This window comes from Rhinoraja longicauda, chromosome 18 (genome assembly GCF_053455715.1).
Source record: "Rhinoraja longicauda isolate Sanriku21f chromosome 18, sRhiLon1.1, whole genome shotgun sequence".
Lineage (NCBI taxonomy): Eukaryota > Metazoa > Chordata > Chondrichthyes > Rajiformes > Arhynchobatidae > Rhinoraja > Rhinoraja longicauda.
In genome coordinates this window covers 19,935,366-19,959,900 of record NC_135970.1, presented here as the reverse complement: position 1 = coordinate 19,959,900, position 24,535 = coordinate 19,935,366, and the positions used below count along the sequence as shown (strand labels likewise).

The window sequence follows — 24,535 nt, the reverse complement described above, 5'->3', positions numbered from 1 at the left end:
GACCCGTCTACATTCACTCCAGCCCAACTCCTTGACCCGTCTGCACTCACTCCAGCCCAACTCCTTGACCCGTCTACATTCACTCCAGCCCAAATCCTTGACCCGTCTACATTCACTCCAGCCCAACTCCTTGACCCGTCTGCACTCACTCCAGCCCAACTCCTTGCAAGTTTAATTTAAGCAGGATAGGGTACTCTGTACTATTATTCTTTGCTTATTAGTTTTTCTTATATATACCAATCTTTTTTGTCGTTTGTCGTGGGTTTTGCAGATGTTTGCCTAGCTGCGTGCTGCTGCAAGTAAAAATTGCATTGTTCCGTATCGGATCATATAACAGTAAAACATTCTTGACTCGAGGGCAAACGGGGACTCCCAGCGTGCAACCTTTCCACATCTAACTGTAGCTTCAGAGACACGAGAGAGAGAGTAACAGAGAGAGAGTAACACAGAGAGAGTAACAGAGAGAGAGAGTAACAGAGAGAGAGTAACAGAGAGTAACAGAGAGAGTAAGAGAGAGAGAAAGAGTAACAGAGAGAGAGAGTACCAGAGAGAGAGTAATGAGAGAAACAGAGAGAGAGTAACAGAGAGAGAGTAACGAGAGAAACAGAGAGAGAGAGTAACAGAGAGAGAGAGAGAGAGAGTAATGAGAGAGAGTAACAGAGAGAGAGAGAAACAGAGAGAGAGTAACAGAGAGAGAGTAACAGAGAGAGAGTAACAGAGAGAGAGTAACAGAGAGAGAGTAACAGAGAGAGAGTAACAGAGAGAGAGTAACAGAGAGAGAGTAACAGAGAGAGAGTAACAGAGAGAGAGTAACAGAGAGAGTAACAGAGAGAGAGAGAGTAACAGAGAGAGAGTAACAGAGAGAGAGTAACAGAGAGAGAGTAACAGAGAGAGAGTAACAGAGAGAGAGTAACAGAGAGAGAGTAACAGAGAGAGTAACAGAGAGAGAGTAACAGAGAGAGAGTAACAGAGAGAGTAACAGAGAGAGAGTAACAGAGAGAGAGAGTAACAGAGAGAGAGTAACAGAGAGAGAGTAACAGAGAGAGAGTAACAGAGAGAGAGTAACAGAGAGAGAGAGTAACAGAGAGAGAGTAACAGAGAGAGAGTAACAGAGAGAGTAACAGAGAGAGAGTAACAGAGAGAGAGTAACAGAGAGTAACAGAGAGAGTAAGAGAGAGAGAAAGAGTAACAGAGAGAGAGTACCAGAGAGAGAGTAATGAGAGAAACAGAGAGTAACAGAGAGAGAGTAACGAGAGAAACAGAGAGAGAGTAACAGAGAGAGAGAGAGAGAGAGTAATGAGAGAGAGTAACAGAGAGAGAGAGAGAAACAGAGAGAGAGTAACAGAGAGAGAGTAACAGAGAGAGAGTAACAGAGAGAGAGTAACAGAGAGAGAGTAACAGAGAGAGAGTAACAGAGAGAGAGTAACAGAGAGAGTAACAGAGAGAGAGAGAGTAACAGAGAGAGAGTAACAGAGAGAGAGTAACAGAGAGAGAGTAACAGAGAGAGAGTAACAGAGAGAGAGTAACAGAGAGAGAGTAACAGAGAGAGTAACAGAGAGAGAGTAACAGAGAGAGAGTAACAGAGAGAGTAACAGAGAGAGAGTAACAGAGAGAGAGTAACAGAGAGAGAGTAACAGAGAGAGAGTAACAGAGAGAGAGTAACAGAGAGAGAGAGTAACAGAGAGAGAGTAACAGAGAGAGAGTAACAGAGAGAGAGTAACAGAGAGAGAGTAACAGAGAGAGTAACAGAGAGAGAGTAACAGAGAAAGTAACAGAGAGAGAGTAACAGAGAGAGAGTAACAGAGAGAGAGTAACAGAGAGAGTAACAGAGAGAGAGTAACAGAGAGAGAGAGAGTAACAGAGAGAGAGTAACAGAGAGAGAGTAACAGAGAGAGAGTAACAGAGAGAGAGTAACAGAGAGAGAGAGTAACAGAGAGAGAGTAACAGAGAGAAACAGAGAGAGTAACAGAGAGAGAGTAACAGAGAGAGTAACAGAGAGAGTAACAGAGAGTAACAGAGAGAGAGTAACAAAGAGAGAGAGTAACAGAGAGTAACAGAGAGAGTAACAGAGAGAGTAACAGAGAGAGAAACAAAGAGAGAAACGAGAGAAACGAGAGAAACGAGAGAGAGTGACAGAGAGAGTGACAGAGAGAGTGACAGAGAGAGTGACAGAGAGAGTGACAGAGAGTGACAGAGAGAGTGAGAGAGAGTGACAGAGAGAGTGACAGAGAGAGTAACAGAGAGAGTAACAGAGAGAGAGAGAGAGTAACAGAGAGAGAGAGAAACAGAGAGAGAGAGTAACAGAGAGAGAGAGAGTAACAGAGAAAGTAACAGAGAAACAGAGAGAGTAACAGAGAGAGAGAGTAACAGAGAGAGAGAGTAACAGAGAGAGAAACAGAGAGAGAGTAACAGAGAGAGTAACAGAGAGAGAGTAACAGAGAGAGAGAGAGGTAACAGAGAGAGAGAGGTAACAGAGAGAGAGAGAGAGAGAGAGAGAGTAATGGAGAGAGAGAGAGTAATGGAGAGAGAGAGAGTGAGTAATGGAGAGAGAGAGTAATGGAGAGAGAGAGAGTAATGGAGAGAGAGAGAGTAATGGAGAGAGAGAGAGTAATGGAGAGAGAGAGTAACAGAGAGAGAGTAACTTTCCATAACTCCCACTCTGGGACCGGGGTCCTTGGATTCCAGCAGGTTTCTGTGTCGGAAGGAACCACAGATGCTGGTTTACACTGAAGATTAGACACACACAAAAGCTGGATGGTTGAGGGGATTGTGTTCTGGGCCCGGAGCTGAGCTGAGATTGAGTTGAGATTGAGTGGGAGTGGCGTTTTGGAGACGGGCTCTGACTGCAAGACTCGCTGCCTTCCAATGCTGGAATTCGGAACACGTTGCCAATTCCGTTTCCGTCCACACTCCCTGCTCTAACGTGAGTGTGTGTGTCTGTGTGTCTGAGTGAGAGCTCAGCTCTCTCCCTCCCTCCCTCCCGGGACAAGACAAGACAAGGACAAGGACAAGGCAGTCACACCGCCCGACCATGGCCAGCTCCCCACAGAAATCCCCCTCCACCCCCAAATCCCCAGTCCCCAAATCCCCCTCTTCCAGAAAAGACGAGTCGTTCCTGGGGAAACTCGGGGGCACTCTGGCCAGGAGGAAAAAAGCCAAAGAAGGTAAATTTAAAAAAGAACAGGGGTTTTCCGTGTGTTCTTGGAGCCCGGGGGACGGAATCTTTGCTCTTCTTGTTTAGGGTGGAGAAAAGAAAAGTTTGCAAAAGTTTTCAAAGCTCATCACAAGGTGTGTGCAAAGTTGTGGATCTTTAGTTGCTGTCGAAAACGTACGGTACTGCTGTGCTGTGCTGTGGCTGGGTGGCTGGGGTGTAGCCAGACTGTGGAATGTTTTTCCGGTTATGTGTGTCACTCTCTGGCCTCTGAAGTTTTCTTGTAGTTTGTGGTTCGAGTCGAAAGTTTTGCGAGTAATTTTGCTGCAACTGATCAAAAGACTGGGGCGAGGGGAGGGGAGGGAGGGGAGCTGTCTGTCTGTGGCATCTATGGAAGGTACACTAGTCGTTTCATCAAGTGGCTCTTCATAAAGTGAACGTCCATAGTCTATTTCCCCAGGGTGCTGATTTCTAAAACTTAGCGGGCGCGGGTTTAAGGTGCGAGTTTAGACATACAGCGCGGAAACAGGCCCTTCGGCCCACCTAGTCCGTGCCGGCCAGTGATCAAGCACTTGTCCTACACACTAGGGACAATTTACCATTTTTTTCGAAGCCAATTGACCTACAAACCTGAAGGTAGACACAAAATGCTGGAGTAACTCAGCGGGACAAGCAGCATCTCTGGGAGAAGGAAATGGGTGATGTTTCGGTTTTGAGGCCCTTCTTCAGACTGGAGAAGGGTCTCGCCCCGAAACGTCACCCACTCCTCCTCTCCAGAGATGCTGCCTGACCCGCTGAGTTACTCCAGCATTTTGTTTGGTCTATCTTCGGTGTAAACCAGCATCTGCAGTTCATTCCAACGCCGCCTCCAAACCTGTGTGTCTTTGCAGTGTGGCGGGAAACCGGAGCACCTGGAGAAAGCCCACGAGGTCACAGGGAGAGCGAACAAACTCTCTGTACAGACAACACCCATAGTCAGGATCGAACCGGGGTCTCTGGCGCTGTAAGGCAGCAACTCTGTCACTGTGCTGCCCCAAGATGGGAGAGATTGAGGAGGGACCTCGGGAGCAACCTTTGCTTTCAGAGGAAAACTGGAATGAGCTGCCAGAGAAAGTTACAATTACCAGTTTTTACATAGGTATAGGAAGGGTCTGGAGAGATATGGGCTAACTGCAAGCAAATGAGACTGGAGAGGCCTGTTTCCATGCTGTGCTCAATGCCTCTAATACCCCCCTCCCCGCGACAGGTTCCAATGTGAAAGTATAGAAAGGGATTACACTCTGCTGAGAGACACAGGTCTGGTGGAGTAAGATTCTGATAAATTTATTGTCATATAGATAGTAGAATGCAGTGAAGTTCCTTGTTCACGTGAAGCTTACAGAGTAAACAGTGTACATACTGTAATGATGAATGCAATGGAAGGGCACAAAGTGCTGGAGTAACTCGGCATTTCAGGCAACATCACTGGAGAACATAGATAGGTGATCATTCCGGTCGGGGCCCTTCTTCAGATCGATTGTGGGGCGGGGGAACGCTGGAAGAGAGGAGAGGCAGGACAAAGCGTGGCAGGTAATAGGTGGGCACAGGTGAGAGGGATTTTCTTTTCTTCTCCCCCTGTAATCAGTCTGAAGAAGGGTCCCACGCTGAAACGTCGCCTCCATGTTCTCCAGGGATGCTGCCCGACCCGTTGAGTTACTCCAGCACTTTTTGTGTCTTTCCTTGGATTGCTAATGATATGGAAGCCTAGGAACTTGAAGCCTAGGAAAGTGACCATCTCTACAGCTGCTCCATTAATGAGGACATACCATAAGGTCATTAGACATGGGGCCAGAATTATGCCATTCCCGACACGGGCGATTCTTGAAAGATCACTACCAATGCCTCCACAGTCTCGCCAGCTACCTCTGACAAGGTTGTGTTCACCCTCTTGTTTCCTTGGCTCACGAAGGACTAGGTTGTTGTCCTGACGCCATTGACACAAAGTTCTGGGTCTCTGATGTACCTTGTCTCACGGTTGTTGATTTGGCCGTCAATGGAGGTATCATCAGTGAATTTGAGGTCCAGTAGTTCACTTGCAGCTGGATTTCTCCTGCCATTTAACACTTGCACTCTGTTACACAGGTGCGACAGTGTTTAGTTTAGCTTAGTTTAGTTTAGCTGTACAGTGCATAAGCAGGCCCTTTGGCCCACCAATTTGATGCCGACCAGCGATCCCCACACACGAGCACACATACTAGGGACAATTTACAATTATACCAAGCCAATTAGCCTACAAACGTGTACGTCTTTGGAGTGTGGGAGGAAACCGGAGCACCTGGGGAAAACCCACGCAGGTCACGGAGAGAACACACAAACTCTGTACAGACAAGCTTGCCCATAGCCGGGATCGACCTCAGGTTTCTGGCGCTGTCAGGCAGCAACTCTGCCGCTGCGCCACACCAGTGAGGTGGCTGGTAGAGATGCTTTCTCACAGCGACAGAGACCCAGGATCAATCCTGACCTTGTGTACTGTCTGTGTGGAGTTTGCACATTCTCTCTGTGACCGCGGGGGTTTCCTCTGTGTGCTCCGTCACAAACAGGTGCAGCTTTGCTGTTCCCTTGCTCATCAAGTGAGCAAAGTCACTTGTGCAAAGTGTCTGATAGCAAAATGAGAGTACAGGAACTCGTTCCTCTAGATCTGTTTGTTATAGAATCATAGAGTCATGGAGCATGAAAACAGTCCCTTCAGCCCAACTCGTCCAAGGTGCCTTCCTGAGCCTGTTGTATTTGGTCCATATCACTGTCAACCTTTCCTCTTTGTTAACCTGTCCACATGCCTTTAAACCGTTGTTAATGTATCTGCCTCATCTATGTCCTCTGACAACGCGTACCACTAACCCTCACAATGGTTGGAGTTAAAATGTCCATAATAATAGCCCTGTGAAAACATCTTGCATTTCAATATAAATGCAAGTTTTGCATCCGTAACAAGTTGCGATGTTCAGAGTGCCAAACAGAGTGAGTTTAGCACTCTAAGAGCGATGAACACAGACGGATGTAGTCTGAAATAGTCGACTGATTTGAGTTTTACCTTTAATGTTGGGGTTTGGGGTTTGCTTTGGTTGAAGACGCTCTGATCAGATTTTCTCGAGTGTCAGGAGTGTCAGGAGTCGAGACTGGGAAAATCAGGTTGGAAATGGACCCCAGGAAAGAGAGTTTGTAGAGTGCCTTCGAGATGGATTCTTAGAACAGCTTGTACTGGAGCCTACCAGGGAGAAGGCAATTCTGGATTTAGTGTTGTGTAATGATCCTGATCTGATAAGGGGACTAGAGGTAAAAGAGCCATTAGGAGGCAGTGATCACAACATGATAAGTTTTACTCTGCAAATGGAAAGGCAGAAGGGAAAATTGGAAGTGTCGGTATTACAGTATAGCAAAGGGGATTACAGAGGCATGAGGCGGGAGCTGGCCAAAATTGATTGGAAGGAGGCCCTAGCAGGGAAGACGGTAGAACAGCAATGGCAGGTATTCCTGGGAATAATGCAGAGGTTGCAGGATCAATTTATTCCAAAGAGGTGGAAAGACTCTAAGGGGAGTAAGAGACACCTGTGGCTGACAAGGGAAGTCAGGGACAGCATAAAAATTAAGGAGAGGAAGTATAACATAGCAAAGAAGAGTGGGAAGACAGAGGATTGGGACTCTTTTAAAGAGCAACAAAAGTTAACTAAAAAGGCAATACGAGGAGAAAAGATGAGGTACGAGGGTAAACTAGCCAATAATATAAAGGAGGATAGCAAAAGTTTTTTTAGGTACGTGAAGAGGAAAAAAATAGTCAAGGCAAATGTGGGTCCCTTGAAGACAGAAGCAGGGGAATTTATTATGGGGAACAAAGAAATGGCAGACGAGTTAAACCGTTACTTTGGATCTGTCTTCACTGAGGAAGATACACACAATCTCCCAAATGTTCTAGGGGCTGGAGAACCTAGGGTGATGGAGGAACTGAAGGAAATCCACGTTAGGCAGGAAATGGTTTTGGGTAGACTGATGGGACTGAAGGCTGATAAATCCCCAGGGCCTGATGGTCTGCATCCCAGAGTACTTAAGGAGGTGGCTCTAGAAATAGTGGAAGCATTGGAGATCATTTTTCAATGTTCTATAGATTCAGGATCAGTTCCTGTGGATTGGAGAATAGCAAATGTTATCCCACTTTTTAAGAAAGGAGGGAGAGAGAAAACGGGTAATTATAGACCAGTTAGTCTGACATCAGTGGTGGGGAAAATGCTGGAGTCAATTATAAAAGACGAAATTGCTGAGCATTTGGATAGCAGTAACGGGATCGTTCCGAGTCAGCATGGATTTACGAAGGGGAAATCATGCTTGACAAATCTACTGGAATTTTTTGAGGATGTAACTAGGAAAATTGACAAGGGAGAGTCAGTGGATGTGGTGTACCTCGACTTTCAGAAAGCCTTCGACAAGGTCCCACATAGGAGATTAGTGGGCAAAATTAGGGCACATGGTATTGGGGGTAGGGTACTGACATGGATAGAAAATTGGTTAACAGACAGAAAGCAAAGAGTGGGGATAAATGGGTCCCTTTCGGAATGGCAGGCAGTGACCAGTGGGGTACCGCAAGGTTCGGTGCTGGGACCCCAGCTATTTACGATATACATTAATGACTTAGACGAAGGGATTAAAAGTACCATTAGCAAATTTGCAGATGATACTAAGTTGGGGGGTAGTGTGAATTGTGAGGAAGATGCAATAAGGCTGCAGGGTGACCTGGACAGGTTGTGTGAGTGGGCGGATACATGGCAGATGCAGTTTAATGTAGATAAGTGTGAGGTTATTCACTTTGGAAGTAAGAATAGAAAGGCAGATTATTATCTGAATGGTGTCAAGTTAGGAGGAGGGGGAGTTCAACGAGATCTGGGTGTCCTAGTGCATCAGTCAATGAAAGGAAGCATGCAGGTTCAGCAGGCAGTGAAGAAAGCCAATGGAATGTTGGCCTTCGTAACAAGAGGAGTTGAGTATAGGAGCAAAGAGGTCCTTCTACAGTTGTACCGGGCCCTGGTGAGACCGCACCTGGAGTACTGTGTGCAGTTTTGGTCTCCAAATTTGAGGAAGGATATTCTTGCTATGGAGGGCGTGCAGCGTAGGTTCACTAGATTAATTCCCGGAATGGCGGGACTGTCGTATGTTGAAAGGCTGGAGCGATTGGGCTTGTATACACTGGAATTTAGAAGGATGAGGGGGGATCTTATTGAAACATATAAGATAATTAGGGGATTGGACACATTAGAGGCAGATAACATGTTCCCAATGTTGGGGGAGTCCAGAACAAGGGGCCACAGTTTGAGAATAAGGGGTAGGCCATTTAGAACGGAGATGAGGAAGAACTTTTTCAGTCAGAGGGTGGTGAAGGTGTGGAATTCTCTGCCTCAGAAGGCAGTGGAGGCCAGTTCGTTGGATGCTTTCAAGAGAGAGCTGGATAGAGCTCTTAAGGATAGCGGAGTGAGGGGGTATGGGGAGAAGGCAGGAACGGGGTACTGATTGATAGTGATCAGCCATGATCGCATTGAATGGCGGTGCTGGCTCGAAGGGCTGAATGGCCTACTCCTGCACCTATTGTCTATTGTCTATTGTCTATTGAGAGTGTTTAACTGTCATAGACTTTAGAGATACAGTGTGGAAAACAGGTCCTTCGGCCCACCGAGTCCACACCGACCAGCGATCTCCCGTACACTAGCACTATCCCACACACTGGGGTCAATTTACAATTTTACCCAAGCCAATTAACCTACAAACCTGTACGTCTTTGGAGTGTGGGAGGAAGCCAAAGCACTGGAATTTAGAAGGATGAGAGGGGATCTTATCAAAACGTATAAGATTATTAAGGGGTTGGACATGTTAGAGGCAGGAAACATGTTCCCAATGTTGGGGGAGTCCAGAAACAGGGGCCACAGTTTAAGAATAAGGGGTAGGCCATTTAGAACAGAGATGAGGAAAAACTTTTTTAGTCAGAGAGATGTGAATCTGTGGAATTCTCTGCCTCAGAGGGCAGTGGAGGCCAATTCTCTGAATACATTCAAGAGAGAGCTAGATAGAGCTCTTAATGATAGCGGAGTCAGGGGGTATGGGGAGAAAGCAGGAACGGGGTACTGATTGAGAATGATCAGCCATGATCACATTGAATGGCGGTGCTGGCTCGAAGGGCCGAATGGCCTACTCCTGCACCTATTGTCTATTGTCACCCGAAGAAAACCCACACAGTCACACGGAGAACGTACATACTCCGTACCGACAGCACTTGTAGTCAGGATCACACTTTGTGCTGCAAGGCAGCAACTCTACCGCTGCACCAGACTGCCGCTCTATTAATCATGATGAATAATAATATAATAAACGAATGACCGTAATATTAGGTAACTATAATAGTGCAAAACCGAGTCCGCGGTGCAAACAAAGACACAAAGACTGGAGGATCATAGATGCTGTGGTCACACTGCGCGGTCCACTGGAAGATCATAGATGCTGTGGTCACACTGCGCGGTCCACTGGAAGATCATAGATGCTGTGGTCACACTGCACGGTCCACTGGAAGATCATAGATGCTGTGGTTGGTGTTGTGCAGTGTTCAAGAGCCTGATGGTTGCAGGGAAGAAGCTATTCTTGAACCTGGTGGTTTTCAGGCTCCTGTACCTTCGTCCCGATGTTAGTAGCGAGGTGAGAGCGTGGCCAGGGGGGTGTGGGTCTTTGATGATGATATTGGCTGCCTATTTGAAGCAGCACCTCATGCAGATCCCTCTGGTGGTGAGGAGGCTAGTACTGGTGATGGACTAGGCAGTGGTCATCACCCTCTGTTGCCTCCTTCATTCCTGGCGTTCGAGTTACTGAACCAAACCACGATGCTACCAGTCACTGTGCTCACCACCATGCACCTGTCGAAGTTGGATCGAGTATTCGGCAACATACAACAAGTTAATAGGAACTTGTTGGAGGTGGTGGGGGTGTGTATGGTGGGGAGAATGTCCTTTGGTTCAGCAGGTCAGACTGTCGGCAATAAAGTATGACGATGCAAGTTGAATTTTGCTTAATGAACACACTGTGGCGCAGTGTGAGTGATGGAGCAGTAGTGAAATAAACTGTCAACTATATAATAATCAATAATATAATATTACTGTAGCACTAGGTAGCCATTATAGTACAAAACAAAAGTCTACAGTGCAACCAAAGACACAGTCCACAGAAGATCACAGTTGCTGAGGTTAGTGTTGCACTGTGTTCAAGAGCCTGATGGTTGCTGAGAAGAAGCTGTTGCTGAATCTGGTGGTACGTGCTTGCAACCTATTGTATTTTCTGCCCCTTGAGAGAGGGGAGCAGAGGGGATGACCATGGTGAAAGAGATCCTTGATTATGTTGAAGATAGACACTAAGTGCCGGAGTAACTCAGTAAGTCAGGCAGCATCTCTGGGGGAAAAGGATGGGTGAGGTCTCGGCTCGGGACCTTTCTTCAGACTGAATTATGCTTGATTATCCTCGATTATGTCGGCTTCTTCCCTAAGGCAGCGTCGATGGCAGTCTAAAGTGTAGATGGCATCGGTGCAGGGGAGGCAGTTTTGTGTGATGGACTGGATTTGTGGCCACAACTCTGCAATTTCCTGCGCTCTTCGGCAGAGCTGTTGCCAAGCTGTGATGCATCCCGATAGAATGCGTTTGTGGTGCATCTGTAGAAGTTGGTGAGAGGGATTGGAGATAGGCTGGACTTCCTCAGCCTTCTGGGAACGTAAAGGGTTTTTGAAAGTAGCATCAATGTGCTTGAACCAGGCCAAATTGTTAGTGAAATTTATTCTTTGGAACGTTAAACTCAACCCTCTTCACCTCAGCACCATTGATGCAGTTTGGAGCTCGTACTCCATCCAGCTTCTTGAAGTCAATTATCAACGCCTTTGTTTGGCTGAGATGGAGGCAAAGATCATTGTCCCGACACCACGCTACTAGCCTCTCTATCTCCTTCCTGCACTCTGTCTCGTCATTGTTTGAGATCCAGCCCTCCACAGTGGTGTCATCTGCAAACTTATCGACGGGAGCTCCTCAAGTTTGTGCACGACACAACCCTGATTGGATTGATCCAGGATGGGGAGGAATCTGCCTACAGATGGGAAGTGACACAGCTGGCATCCTGGTGCCTTCGTAACAACCTGGAGCTCAATGTCCTTAAGACAGTGGAACTGATTGTAGACTTTAGGAGAGCTCCCTTTCCCTCCCCCACGCACCATCAACAACACCACAGTCACATCTGGGGAGTCATTTAAGTTCCTTGGAACCATCATCTCCAGGGACCTTAAATGGGGGGCCACCATCGACTCCACTGTCAAAAAGGCCCAACAGAGGATGTACTTCCTGCGGCAGCTGAGGAAACACAATCTGCCACAGGCAATGATGGTCCAGTTCTATACTGCCATCGTAGAGTCCATCCTCACCTTCTCCATCATGGTCTGGTTTGGCTCAGCCACCAAACACGACATCGGGAGGCTGCAACGAATCGTTCGATCAGCTGAGAAGGTTGTTGGCTGCAACCTTCCCCCCATTGACGGACTGTACACTGCAAGGGCCAGGAAGCGAGCGGGCAAGATCATCTCTGACCCCTCTCACCCTGGCCACAAACTCTTTGAAGTACTTCCCTCTGGAAGGCGACTGGACTGTCAAAGCAGCCACAGCCAGACACAAAAACAGCTTTTTTTCCGTGTGTAGTAGCTCTACTCAATAACCAAAGTCTGTAGCCTCTTTTTCCACCGGTTTATTTCACTCGCATGTTTAAACTATAATGTTTTATTCTTAATTTTTTAATATTTTATGCTTTATTCTTAATTGTTTACTGTATGTTTGTGTTGTTACTTGCGAGCGGAGCACCAAGGCACATTCCTTGTATGTGTACATACTTGGCCAATAAACTTATTCAATTCAATTCGAGTTAGAGCAGAATTTGGCCGCACCATCGTTAATGTATGGGGAGTAGAGTAAGGGGCTGTGAACGCAACTTTGCACGGCACCAGTGGCGAAAATTATCATGGAGGACATGTTGTCACCTATCTTCACTGATAGAGGTAGGAAAAAAAACTGCAGATGCTGGTTTAAATTGAAGATAGACACAATATGCTGGAGTAACTCAGCGGGTCAGGCAGCATCTCGGGAGAGAAGGAATGGGTGACGTTTCGGGTCGAGACCCTTCTTCAGACTGATGTCAAGGGAGGGGGCAGGACTTTCAGTTTGAAGAAGGGTCTCGACCCTAAACTCCACCCATTCCTTCTTTCCCGAAGTGCTGCCTGACCCGCTGAGTTACTCCAGCATTTTGCGTCTACCTTCACTGATAGCGGTCTGTGGGTCAGGAAGTCAAAGATGGAGTTGCAGAAGGGGGTAGGTCCTGGAGTTTGGAGATGGGTTTGGATCTGTGGGCGGGTCCCTTCTGGCTGGTGAAACCATTATGTGACAGCATTGGGCCACTGTGCCAACGTGAGCTGTACACTGCACCGAGCGATGCGTCGAGCTGCAAGCTGGGTTGCACGCAGGAGACTGCACGGGGATCACACCGGGACCGAACAAGCCCGGTGCAGGTAGCCACTCGACGGAAGATGAGCTGCAGCATCTCTAACTCTCTGCCGAAGAAGCAATTAGACAGGTTGCCCAATGGTTAGGACAGGTTTGGAGGGATATGGGCCAAGCACTGGCAATGGGACTAGTGGCGATGGGAGATGTTGGTCAGTGAGGGCGAGGTGGGCCAAAGGGTCCATTTCCACGCTGCGTGACACTATGACTCTGCCTTGGTCTCGTGTCCAACCCAGGCCACGCCCACTGTTTGTCCTCATCGAGCACATCACTTCTTTGAACTTTGTGTCCACCACCTCCTCTGGGTGTACGTTCCATATACCACCATCTTCTGTGTGAACAAGGTGCCCCTCGTGTCCTCTTTAAATCCTCCCCCTCTCACCCTAAACCTATGCCTTCTAGTTCTGGATACCCCTGCCCTGAGGGAAAGACTCTGTGCATCCGCCCTATCTCTTTCCTTCACAAGTTGGATGAGGTCAATGTCCAGCAGTGATGAGGAGACAGGAGAACACCTGCAACTGTGATCTCAGGTGACTCCATCGGTGTTAACATCGAATGTGGCACGGTGCCGCACAGGAACAAATCTCTCCAGCCCGCAATATCTCTGCCGAACACGCTAACAAGCTAAACCAATCTCCTCTGTCAGTTGGTAATCCACATCCCTCCATTCCCTGCATATCCATGTGCCTATGTAAAAGTGTCTTAAACGCCACTACTGTATCTGGTCCCACCACCACCAGCGCCTTCCAGGCACGAATCAAAAATCTTACTGCACACATCTCCTTTAAAATGGGTCAGGCAGCATCTCTGGAGAAAAGAAATAGGTGACATCTAAGGAATAGGTAAGAATAGGTGTCATCTATTCCTTTTCTCCGAAGCTGCTGCCTGACCCGCTGAGTTATTCCAGCATTTTGTGTCTTCCATGTAAAAAAGAACGCCTGCAGTTCCTTTGTGCACATCTCCTGTAAACTTTGCTCCTTTCATTTTAAAGCTATGCCCTCCAGTATTTGAACTCTCCACTCGTGAGCGAAAAAGGTTCTGGCTGTCTACCCTTTACCTCGCATTATTTTACATACTTCTACCAGGTCTCCCCCCAGCCTCCGATGCTCTGGAGAAAACCAGCTGACTTGAGCGGTTTGTAAAATTGTGAGCCGGCCGCTTTCTCTGCCTTAGCTTGTGCTCTGAAGCCTTGTGAGGTCATTTGTCCTTTTATGGTTGAGAGTTGTGGATATTGAACAGAGATTTAATTACCCGGGCAGAGAGCGTTTACTTCTGTTGCTGTTCAGTCCTAATAAGGCCTCGGTGACATCAGCTCCTGCCCTTGGCTCCCTCTTCAAACTCAATTGAAAGTTCAGCTGGCAATCCAGAGGTGTTCCAGAGGGAGGACAGAGCAATCGAACCAGCAAAGTAGATCGGAGCAACTTGGGTTCAGAGAGACACACATGCTGGAGACTTGGGCAAGACACAGTGCTGCCGGAGTGTGAGTCTGAAGACGACCCTTGACGCGAAAGGTCATCCATTCCTTCTCTCCAGAGATGCTGCCTGTCCCGCTGAGTTACTCCAGCATTTTGTGTCTTATCTTCGGTGCAAACCAGCACCTGCAGTTCCTTCCTACACGGTGCTGACGAAACTCAGTGGGTCATAGAGTCATACAGCAAGGAAACCGGACCTATGGCCCTGTCAATGAAAACGCCCCATCTACACTAGTCCCACCTGCCAGCATCCTTCTGAACTTTCCTATCTATGTACCTGTCCAATTGTTCCTTAGATGCTGTTGTAGTGTTAATTATAGTATTCCCTTCTTCAGACTGATTGGAGTAGGAGGGAACGGTTGTCCCACTCCCACCTCTCTTTTTCAGCTTACTCCAATCAGTGTGAATAAAGGTCACGACCAGAAACGTCACCTGTCCATTCATTCCCTGCAGGGATGCAACACGAGTTCAGTCTTTGTTGAGACGTAACAAATCCTAACAGTGGCGTTCTGTTAAATGGGCTGCACTGAATTGGCTGCACTCCAACTTCAGGAACAATGTACATTACCACGCTACGCTCCTGGAGTACTGAGTGCACTGATCCCGGGTTTCCGGGAGATTGCTGTAAACCTGGGATATAAATCATACTCTATATTTACAAAGTTATTTGCAGGTTTTTTGGGCACTTGGAGAATTTGGGATTTTAAGCTGGAAAGGGCGGAGAGAAGGTTTACGAGACTGTTGCCAGTTACTCAAGGGCCTGAGCCACAGGGAGAGGAGGTTGCACAGGCTAGGATTTTAGACACAAAAAGCTGGAGTAACTCCGTGGGACAGGCAGCCTCTGTGGAGAGAAGGCATGGCTTTTATTTTAATGGGCTAGGATTTTATTCCATGGAGCACAGGAGACAGACGAGTGTTTAGTTTAATTTAGTTTAGAGATACAGCGTGGAAACAGGAATCTCAACCCATCAAGTCCGCGCCGACCAGCGATCCACGTACACTAATACTACCCTACACACACTGGGGACAATTTACGATTATACCAAGCCAATTACCTATAAACCTGTACGTCTTTGGAGTGTGGGAGGAAACCGATCACGGGGAGAACATACAATCTCCATACAGACAAAACCCATGGTCTGGATCGAACCCGGGTCTCTGGCGCCGTAAGGCAGCAGCTCTACTCGGTCTTCAAATTTTTACTTTCTTTGAAGATTACAAGCACCTTACGAGCGTGATAAAAAATGTGGGTTTTCCCTGCAAAGAAAATTGGGAACCAGATGGATGGTTGTAAGAGAAAGTTAAAGGATGCAAGGAGGAAGGGAATGAATGGGATCAGACTGGTGGGCTGTTGAAGAGGGAGGGGAGCAGGAGGTTTGAGTGGTTGGGGCGTCAAAGGGAATGAAGGATTAATGGAAGAGTCTTGGATAGAGCCAGGGGTGCAGTGCTGCTGGAGTTCACCGGAGCGGCCGCTCTGGCACCTCTGTAGAAAATAATCCAAAATAAACAACGGGGAGTTTTAACTAGCGGGGAATTTAACAGCGGCTTCTCTGGCACCAGTGACAGCTCTGGCACCTAAACAATTAGCACTGCAACACTGGACAGAGTGGATATGGAGAGGATGTTTCCACTGGTGGGAGAGTCTAGGACCAGAGGGCAAAGCCGCAGAATTAAAGGACCTTCTTCTAGAAAGGAGATGAGGAGCAATTTTGTTAGTCAGAGGGTGGTGAATCTGTGGAATTCTTTGCCGCAGACAGCTGTGGAGGCCGTCACTGGATATATTTAAGGCAGAGATAGATAGATTCTTGATTAGTACGGGTATCAGAGGTTATGGGGAGACGGCTGGAGAATGGGATTAAGAGGGAGAGATAGATCAGCAGTGATTAAATTTTCCAGCCCTCGGGCTAACAGTCTGTTTTGCCAACATTAAAGTGTTCGCTTGGACCTGATCGTATCTTTAACTTGTTAGCCTGGTCGGACCGCTTTTCTTTTGTGTTTCTGTGCCCAGAAGGAGTGAATAATACTTATAAACTGTATCAGTGGTTTAAATGTTAACTATTGCTTGTTTACTGTTTCACACTGTTGCTGTCATTCTCCAACACACACCACCAACGGCCTCTGATCTTTCAGTTTAGATTTAAGGTTCTGGTTTCAGATTGAGAGGAAGGATTTTCAATATTTATATAAAATGTTATGTTGATCGGCGGATGGGTCAGGTCAAAGAAATTGGCAGAAAGGCACAAGTTGCAAGCCTTTGTAGATCATGCAGAAGGATTGCTCGATATACACTCTGGCAATTCAATTGAATGGGTGACTATAAATATACCGTATTTAACACACTCCCACACTGACCTTCCTGTCCGGGGCCACCTCCACTGTCGGAGTGAGGCCACGCGCAAATTGGAGTAACCACAGCACCACAGTGGCGCAGTGGTAGAGTTACTGCCTCACAGCACCAGGGACACGGGTTCCATCCTGACTCTGGGTGCTGCCTGTACGGAGTTTGTACGTTCTCCCCGTGATTGTCTACTTGCTCCAGGATCTCCAGTTTCCCCCTACACTCCAAAGACATGCAAGTTTGTCAGTTAATTGGCTTGATATAATTGTAAATTGTCCCTAGTGCGTGTAGGATGGTGGTAATGTGTGGGGATCACTGGTCGGCGCAGACTCGGTGGGTTTCCTCGCTGTATCTCTCAACTACCCTATACTAAACTAAAGCACCTTACATTTTACTTGAGCAGCTTACAACTCAGTGGTATAAATATTTATTTCTCCAATTTCAAATAACCCTTACATTCCCTCTCTCACCATCCCTCCCTCACCTTGGTCGTCCGACTAGTTTCACTATTCATATCCCCTCGTTATCACCTCGTCCACAGCCAACAATGAACCATTGTGGGCTCCACATTTCCCGGGTTATCAGTGTCAGCTCTGATTTGTTCTGTACCTTTTCATTCCTCTTATTTTCCCTTTCCCCAGACTCTGTCTGAAGAAGTGTTTCACCCGAAACGTCACCTATTCCTGTTCTTCAGAGACGATGCTGAGTTACTCCAGCATTTTGCGTCTATCTTCGGTGTAAACCAGCATCTGCAGTTCCTTCCGATGTATTTAACACACTCTTCACTTTGTGTAAACTCCATTCAACATAGTCAGCAAAGTTCTATTTAATGTTGCAAGGAGCTCCTCTCCTTTCCACATCCCCCCCCCCCCCCAATCCCCTCTGTTCACTTGAGGACTGAGCTGTCAACACTATTAATGGAACAGCACAGTGGCACAGTGGTAGAGTTGCTGCCTTACTGTGCCACGGACCCGGATTCGATCCTGACTACTAGTGATGTCTGTACGGACTTTGCACGTTCTCCCCGTGACCGCGTGGGTTTTCTCTGGGTGCTTCGGTTTCCTCCCATATTCCAAAGACATGCAGGGTTGTAGGTTAATTGACCACCATAAATTGTCCTTAGTGTGTAGCGTCATAGAACTAGTGTGAATGGGCGATCGATGCTCAGCACTGACTCGGTGGGCCGAAGGGCCTGGTGCCGTGCTGTAAACTGAACAACACTCTCCGCCTTCACCCAGTCTGGGTTCCCCCATCTACACACAGCCGTAGGGATAATGGGAAAAATGGATGCGCTCCACAGTTGACCCCATTGAGTTGAGCCCTTTGACAACAGCCCTCCTCCTGTCTCCTCACATGTGCGTGATTTGTCTTGCTCTTTGTCAGTGGCCCAGGTCCAGAGTGGCTGGAGGCCTTCTCAACTGTGGGGACATCAGTAATCAGATCTCAGTCCCCACTTGGGCTGTTGGGCGAGCAGGTGAATGTTATTGTTCAGCAGGCATTAAGTCTGATGGACTGAAGCTAGGTAACCTTGACAACGTAATTGAATTTAGTTGGAGCTGGGCTGGGGGATGTTTTGGAGATACAGCTGTACATCAGCGGATTTCATTTCCATACAAAATATAATACAAGATATGAAACAGCACAGTGGCGCAGCTGGTAGAGCTGCTGCCTCACAGTGCCAGACCCGGGTTCAGTCCTGACCCTGGGTGCTGTCTATGTGAAGTTTGCACGTTTCTCCCCGTGACCGTGTGGGTTTCCTCCAGGTATTCTAAGAAAATAACTGCAGATGCTGGTACAAATCAAAGGTATTTATTCACAAAATGCTGGAGTAACTCAACAGGTTAGGCAGCATCTCAGGAGAGAAGGAATGGGTGACGTTTCGGTTCGAGACCCTTCTTCAGACTGGTGGGTTAGAGTTAGTCAGGGGAGTGGAGAATTTGAGGCGGTTAATGTCACGCCGGCAGTTGGAGATGAAAACTTCTAGTGAGGGTAGTTGGCCAACCGGGGGAGGGGGGGGTCCAAGAGGAGGGGGTCCGCTGGAGATGGGAGAAGGGGTCATCACTGGGGGGTACTCTGGTTTCTTCGCACAGCCCAAAGACGTGCAGGTCGACCGCTTAATTAGCATCGGTAAATTGCCCAGAATGTGTAGAGAGTGGATGAGAAAGTGGGATAACATAGAACTAGTTGGAGGTTTGTGTGGGCTGAAGGGCCTGTTTCAACGATGCATCTTTAAACCTGCCATCAAACTTCTAACTGTTCCTTGCCCTCTCTTTATCCCAGTTTCCATATAACTCTTCACATGGATCACAGAACAGTACAGGACAGGAACAAGTCCTTTGGCCCATAATGTTTGCGCTGAACATGATGCCGTTAAACTAATCTTCTCTGCCTGCACATGATCCATATCCCTCCATTTCCTGTATATCCAAGTGCCTATCTAAAAGTCTCTTAAATGTGACTTTACCATGTTTGTCCAACATCTCCTTATACCTCTAATCAAGGTAGCATTCAGATAAACCTCTTCTGCATGCTCTCGAAAACCTCCATCTCCTTCCTGTAATGGGGTGATTAGAAATGGGTGGGACAGTGGCCCAGCAGTAGAGTTGCTGCCTTACAGAGACCCGGGTTCCACCCTGACTACGGGTGCTGTCTGTATGGAGTTTATATGTTCTCCCCGTGACCTGTGTGGGTTTTCTCCGCATCCTGCTATTGAGGGCGTGCAGCGTAGGTTCACTAGGTTAATTCCCGGAATGGCGGGACTGTCGTATGTTGAAAGGCTGGAGCAATTAGGCTTGTATACATTGGAATTTAGAAGGATGAGGGGGATCTTATTGAAACATATAAGATAATTAGGGGATTGGACACATTAGAGGCAGGAAACATGTTCCCAATGTTGGGGGAGTCCAGAACAAGGGGCCACAGTTTAAGAATAAGGGGTAGGCCATTTAGAACGGAGATGAGGAAGAACTTTTTCAGTCAGAGAGTGGTGAAGGTGTGGAATTCTCTGCCTCAGAAGGCAGTGGAGGCCAGTTCGTTGGATGCTTTCAAGAGAGAGCTGGATAGAGCTCTTAAGGATAGCAGAGTGAGGGGGTATGGGGAGAAGGCAGGAACGGGGTACTGATTGAGAGTGATCAGCCACGATCGCATTGAATGGCGATGCTGGCTCGAAGGGCTGAATGGCCTACTCCTGCACCTATTGTCTATTGTCTATCCTCACACTCTCCGAAGTTACTACCTTGGACACACCTCCCAATCCCTCAACCTCTACCACCTAGAAGGGCAAGGTCAGTGGCCGTCATGTTTGGGCAATGAAAATTAGCATTTGGAGACACTTTATGTCTCTGAGACTAGAAAAAGCAGAGGAACAATGAAAATGTTATGGGACTTCTCAAGAAGGTTGGGAAACAGAGCAAGAAATCACAGGCAAGTTACTGGTATTGGTTGATTATTGTCATGTGCACTGAGATACAGTGAGAAGCTTTGTTTGCTTGCTATCCTGTCAAATCACACTAACGAAGTACAATCAAGCCATAAGTACAATAATTAAGAGAAGGAGTGTTTAATTGTCATATGTAACAACAACGGAACAATAAAGTTTTACTTGCAGCGGCATAACAGGTCTATAAACGCAATACACATAGATAATAGATAGTAAACAAAAAAAAACCAATAAATAGCCACAGTACTTGTGCAAATAAAAATCCCGTTGTCCCTTGTACAACCAGAGACAGTCTATAGAAGTTCTTAGTCGTGGTTAGCGTTGTGCAGTGTCCAAGTGCCTGTTGGTTATGGGAATGAAACTGTTCTTGAACCTGCTAGTCAGAGAAAAATACCAATGTGCACAATATAGTCTTACAGTTACAGAGCAAGTGCAGATTAAAACTAAGTGTAAGGGCTGCAGTGAAGTAGGTTGGAAGATCGGGATTACACACTAATTTCTGGGAGGACTGTTCAGTAGCCCGATGACAGCCTTCTGATTCCGGAGGTATTCTACGTGCCTGTGTATAGTGATATTTGTACTGAACTGTATACAAAAATGAATGTCACTTGCTATTGAGGGCGTGCAGCGTAGGTTTACTAGGTTAATTCCCGGAATGGTGGGACTGTCATATGTTGAAAGACTGGGGTGACTAGGCTTGAATACACTGGAATTTAGACGGATGAGAGGAGATCTTATCGAAACGTATAAGATTATTAAGAGGTTGGACACGTTAGAGGCAGGAAGCATGTTCCCAATGTTGGGGGAGTCCAGAACAAGCGGCCACATTTTAAGAATAAGGGGTAGGCCATTTAGAACTGAGATGAGGAAAAACTTTTTCAGTCAGAGAGTTGTGAATCTGTGGAATTCTCTGCCTCAGAAGACAGTGGAGGCCAATTCTCTGAATGCATTCAAGAGACCTTGATAGAGCTCTTAAGGATAGCGGAGTCAGGGGGTATGGGGAGAAGGCAGGAACGGGGTACTGATTGAGAATGATCAGCCATGATCACATTGAATGGCGGTGCTGGCTCGAAGGGCCGAATGGCCTCCTCCTGCACCTATTGTCTATTGAACCTCGGTACACGTGACAAATAAAGTACCATACTATAGACAGTGGGGAAGAGGCTGCTTCTTGGTCTGTTAGTTCATGCCTTCTCAGTTAGCCTAATTCCTGCCTTTGGGAAATGTTGGATCTATTATTAAGGAGGTAACTGCGGGGACATTTAGAAAATCCTAAGACGATGAAGCTGAGAGAACATGGTTTTGTGAAAGGGAAATTGTGAATGACCAATTTACAGAGTTCACTGAGGATCTGACAAACAAGGTGGACAAAGGAGAACCAGCAAATGTGATGTATTTGGATTGCCAGAAGGTGTTCAGTAAGGTGAAATAAAAGATTACTGCACAAGGTACGAACACAGAGGGTCGCTGAAAACATATTGGCATGGATAGAAGATTGGTTAACTAACAGAAAATAGTTGGGAAAAGTTGGTATTGGTATATTATCATCGTGTACTAAGATATAGGGAACAACCTTTGTTTGCCTACTATCCAATTAAATCAAATTCAAAATGCTGAGTTATTCCAGCACTTTCCTCCTCATCCATTCCTTCTCTCCAGAGATGCCGCCTGTCCCACTGAGTTACTCCAGCATTTTGTGTCCACCTTAATCAAATCATACTATACATGTGGACAACCAAGTTGTGCACAAGTACAACAGGCAGTGCAAAGAGAACAAACCCAGAATGCAGAGCATCGTGTGGCAGCATTATAGCGGTACAGTTACGGAGAAAGTGCAGATAAAAAAAAGTGCAAGGGGTCGTGATGAGTTTGGTTGGAAGATCAGCACTACAGTTTAACTTATGAGCGAGCGATCCTTTCAGCGTGGGAGTGGGGTCGGCCGTTTAACGCGGTCAACAGTTGGAAGCTCAGGGGTCAGCCTTGTGGAGCAAGCAAAAACCGTTGGCCTTGTCGGTCTTTGGTTTCCTCGCTTGAGATGGGCGTAAGAGTGTAAGATGGCATTGTTGAACAACAGCGGTAATTTGTCACCAAGGCCCTGGAGCCAAGACATGGATCGCTAATCCAACAACAGCAGAACAAAAGATAGACACAAAATGCTGGAGTAACTCAGTGGGTCAGGCAGCATCTCTGGAGAAAAGGAATCAGTGACGTTTCGGGTCAAGACCCTTCCTCGGAGAGAGAGTCAGGGGAGAGAGAAACTAGAGGTATGAAAAGGTACAGAATAGATGGAAGCCGGAGAGCAGGAGGAACCACAGAGAGGGATCGGCAAGAGAGGGTGCTGCAGAACTCTCGTTGGAGAGAGGAGGAGAACTTCTTTAAAGTCGGCATACCTTGAGATTTTGCAGTGGAGCAGACTAAATGTGTAGGAAGGAACTGCAAATCCTGATTTACACCGAAGATAGACACAAAATGCTGGAGTAAAAGAAAAAGCTCAAAGTGCTGGAATAACTCAGCAGGTCAGGTAGCATTCCTGGAGAACATGGATAGGTGACGTTTTGGATCGGGACCCTTTTTTCAGACCTCTGAAGAAGAATCATGTCACCTATCCATGTTCTCCTGGGATGGTGCCTGACCTGCTGAGTTACTCCAACACTTTGTGTCTTTTTATTTTTGTAAACCAGCATCTGCAGTTCCTGGTTTCAAAGGTAAAACAGGGTATGGTCGTTATTATGTGGCTGTTTGTGAGATCTTGCTGTGCATATTTCATAATTGAGCAACAGGTCAACATGAGCAACATAGTGAGCTTTACGATGCCTGAAGCTGTGCAAGTGCAATAGAATTTCCAAGTACCTTTGAAAGCAGGGATAGTTAAGGGGAGATTGGTAGAAGCGGTTAAAACTGAGGACTTTACTTTAGAGTTACAATGTGGAAACAAGACCCTGATTGCACAACATGCTGCTCAGCACCAAACCAAGATGACTTTAGTTTGCACTCTGTACTTCCGTTTGCACTATTATGGTCTCCTCATCTAGTATTGCTGACAATTCACTGTACTATTGATTGCTGTATGTTTGGTTCTTGTGTTAATGTGCCTGCATGGCTGCTGCAAAGAAGAATTTCATTGTTCAGTTCCTGATGACAGTAAAATGGAGGGTGGCACGGTGGCGCAGCGGTAGAGCTGTCTGGCTCGCAGCGACAGAGACCCAGGTTCGATCCTGCCTACGGGTGCTGTCAGTACGGAGTCTGTACGTTCTCCCTGTGACCGCGTGGGCTTTCTCCGGGCGCTCTGGTTTTCTCCCACGCTCCAAAGACATGCAGGTTTGTAGGGTGATTGGCTTCTGTGAATTGTCCCTAGTGTGTAGGATAGTGCTCGTGCACGGGGTGATCACTGGTCGGCGCAGTCACGGTCACGGTGGGCCAATAGGCCTGTTTCCATGCTGTATCTCTAAACTAAACCTAAAATGCTCTTTGACTCCTGCATTGTTTGGCCCAGCTGCCATCTGCCGTCGGCCCAAACAAGCACCCTGTGCTCCACGACTCTCTGAATCCCAGAGACTCGGTCTGCCACGCTAAACGATCCATCCATCCTCGTCTGAGGAAAGTGCGGCCATGAGCCAGCACAGTGAAGGTCCCGATCGATGTGGGGTGGGCGTGAGGGACAGGAAGCTACTCTCTGCGATGTTACCCAGGACTAACTCTGCTGAAGCTGGTATGAGAACTCCGGCTGTTCTATGAGGTTGTTAAGTGTGGATTATTGAGTTTGAGAGAGAGGGGTTGAGCGAATTGGTCAGTAGATTTCCTTCTGTATCATCTCCATCAATTAAATGTGTAATGGCTTGTGTCAGGGCAGTGGCCGTGTCCAAAGTAATGGGATTAGACCCTCTCGCAGTTTTATGGCATCTGTGTTTAAAAACAAGCAAGATCTCCTGTAGCAGATAGAGTTGAACAGCACAGAAACTGGTCCTTACTCATTAACGGGGCGGCACAGTGATGCAGCGGTACAGCTGCTTGCTGCCTTACAGCGCTAGAGGCCCAGGTTCGATCCTGACTACGGGTGCTGTCTGTACGGAGTTTGTACTTTCTCCCTGTGATCACGGGGGTTTTCTCCGGGTGCTCCGGTTTCCCCACACACTCCAAAGATGTGCTTGTTTGCAGGTTAATTGGCTTCGGTAAAATAGTAAATTGTCCCTAGTGTGTACAAGTGCTGGTACTCTTGGTGATCACTGGTCGGCACAGACTAGGTGGGCCGAAGGGCCTGTTTCCATGCTGTATTTTGAAAGACTAAAATCTAAATCAGTTTGAAGAAGGATCCTGACCAGAAACATTATCTGTCCAATTTCCTCCACATTTGCTGCCTGACTGGCTGAATTCTTCCAGCAGTTTGTCTTTTACTTTAAATTCCAGCATCTGCAGTTTCTTGTGTCTCTACATCAGGACGCTAGTCATTGTCTACACCTTGGCTTCAAAACCATGATGCTAAATAATCTCATCCATAATCATTTGGGCCTGGGCCTTGGGGCCTCCATGGGCAACTGTCTTTGGGACTACTT

General features: G+C 47.1%; 1 protein-coding gene across 1 annotated transcript in view; it reads left to right on the top strand.

Moving 5' to 3' along the window:
* Nucleotides 1-2,884: 2,884 nt before the first annotated feature.
* parvaa (parvin, alpha a) overlaps nucleotides 2,885-24,535 on the top strand; it is a 41,245-nt gene continuing 19,594 nt past the window's right edge. Inside the window, exon 1 of the mRNA XM_078414794.1 lies at nucleotides 2,885-3,164. Coding sequence (XP_078270920.1) covers nucleotides 3,032-3,164 — 133 coding nt within the window. The 5' untranslated portion in view covers nucleotides 2,885-3,031. The remainder of the gene's footprint in view (nucleotides 3,165-24,535) is intronic.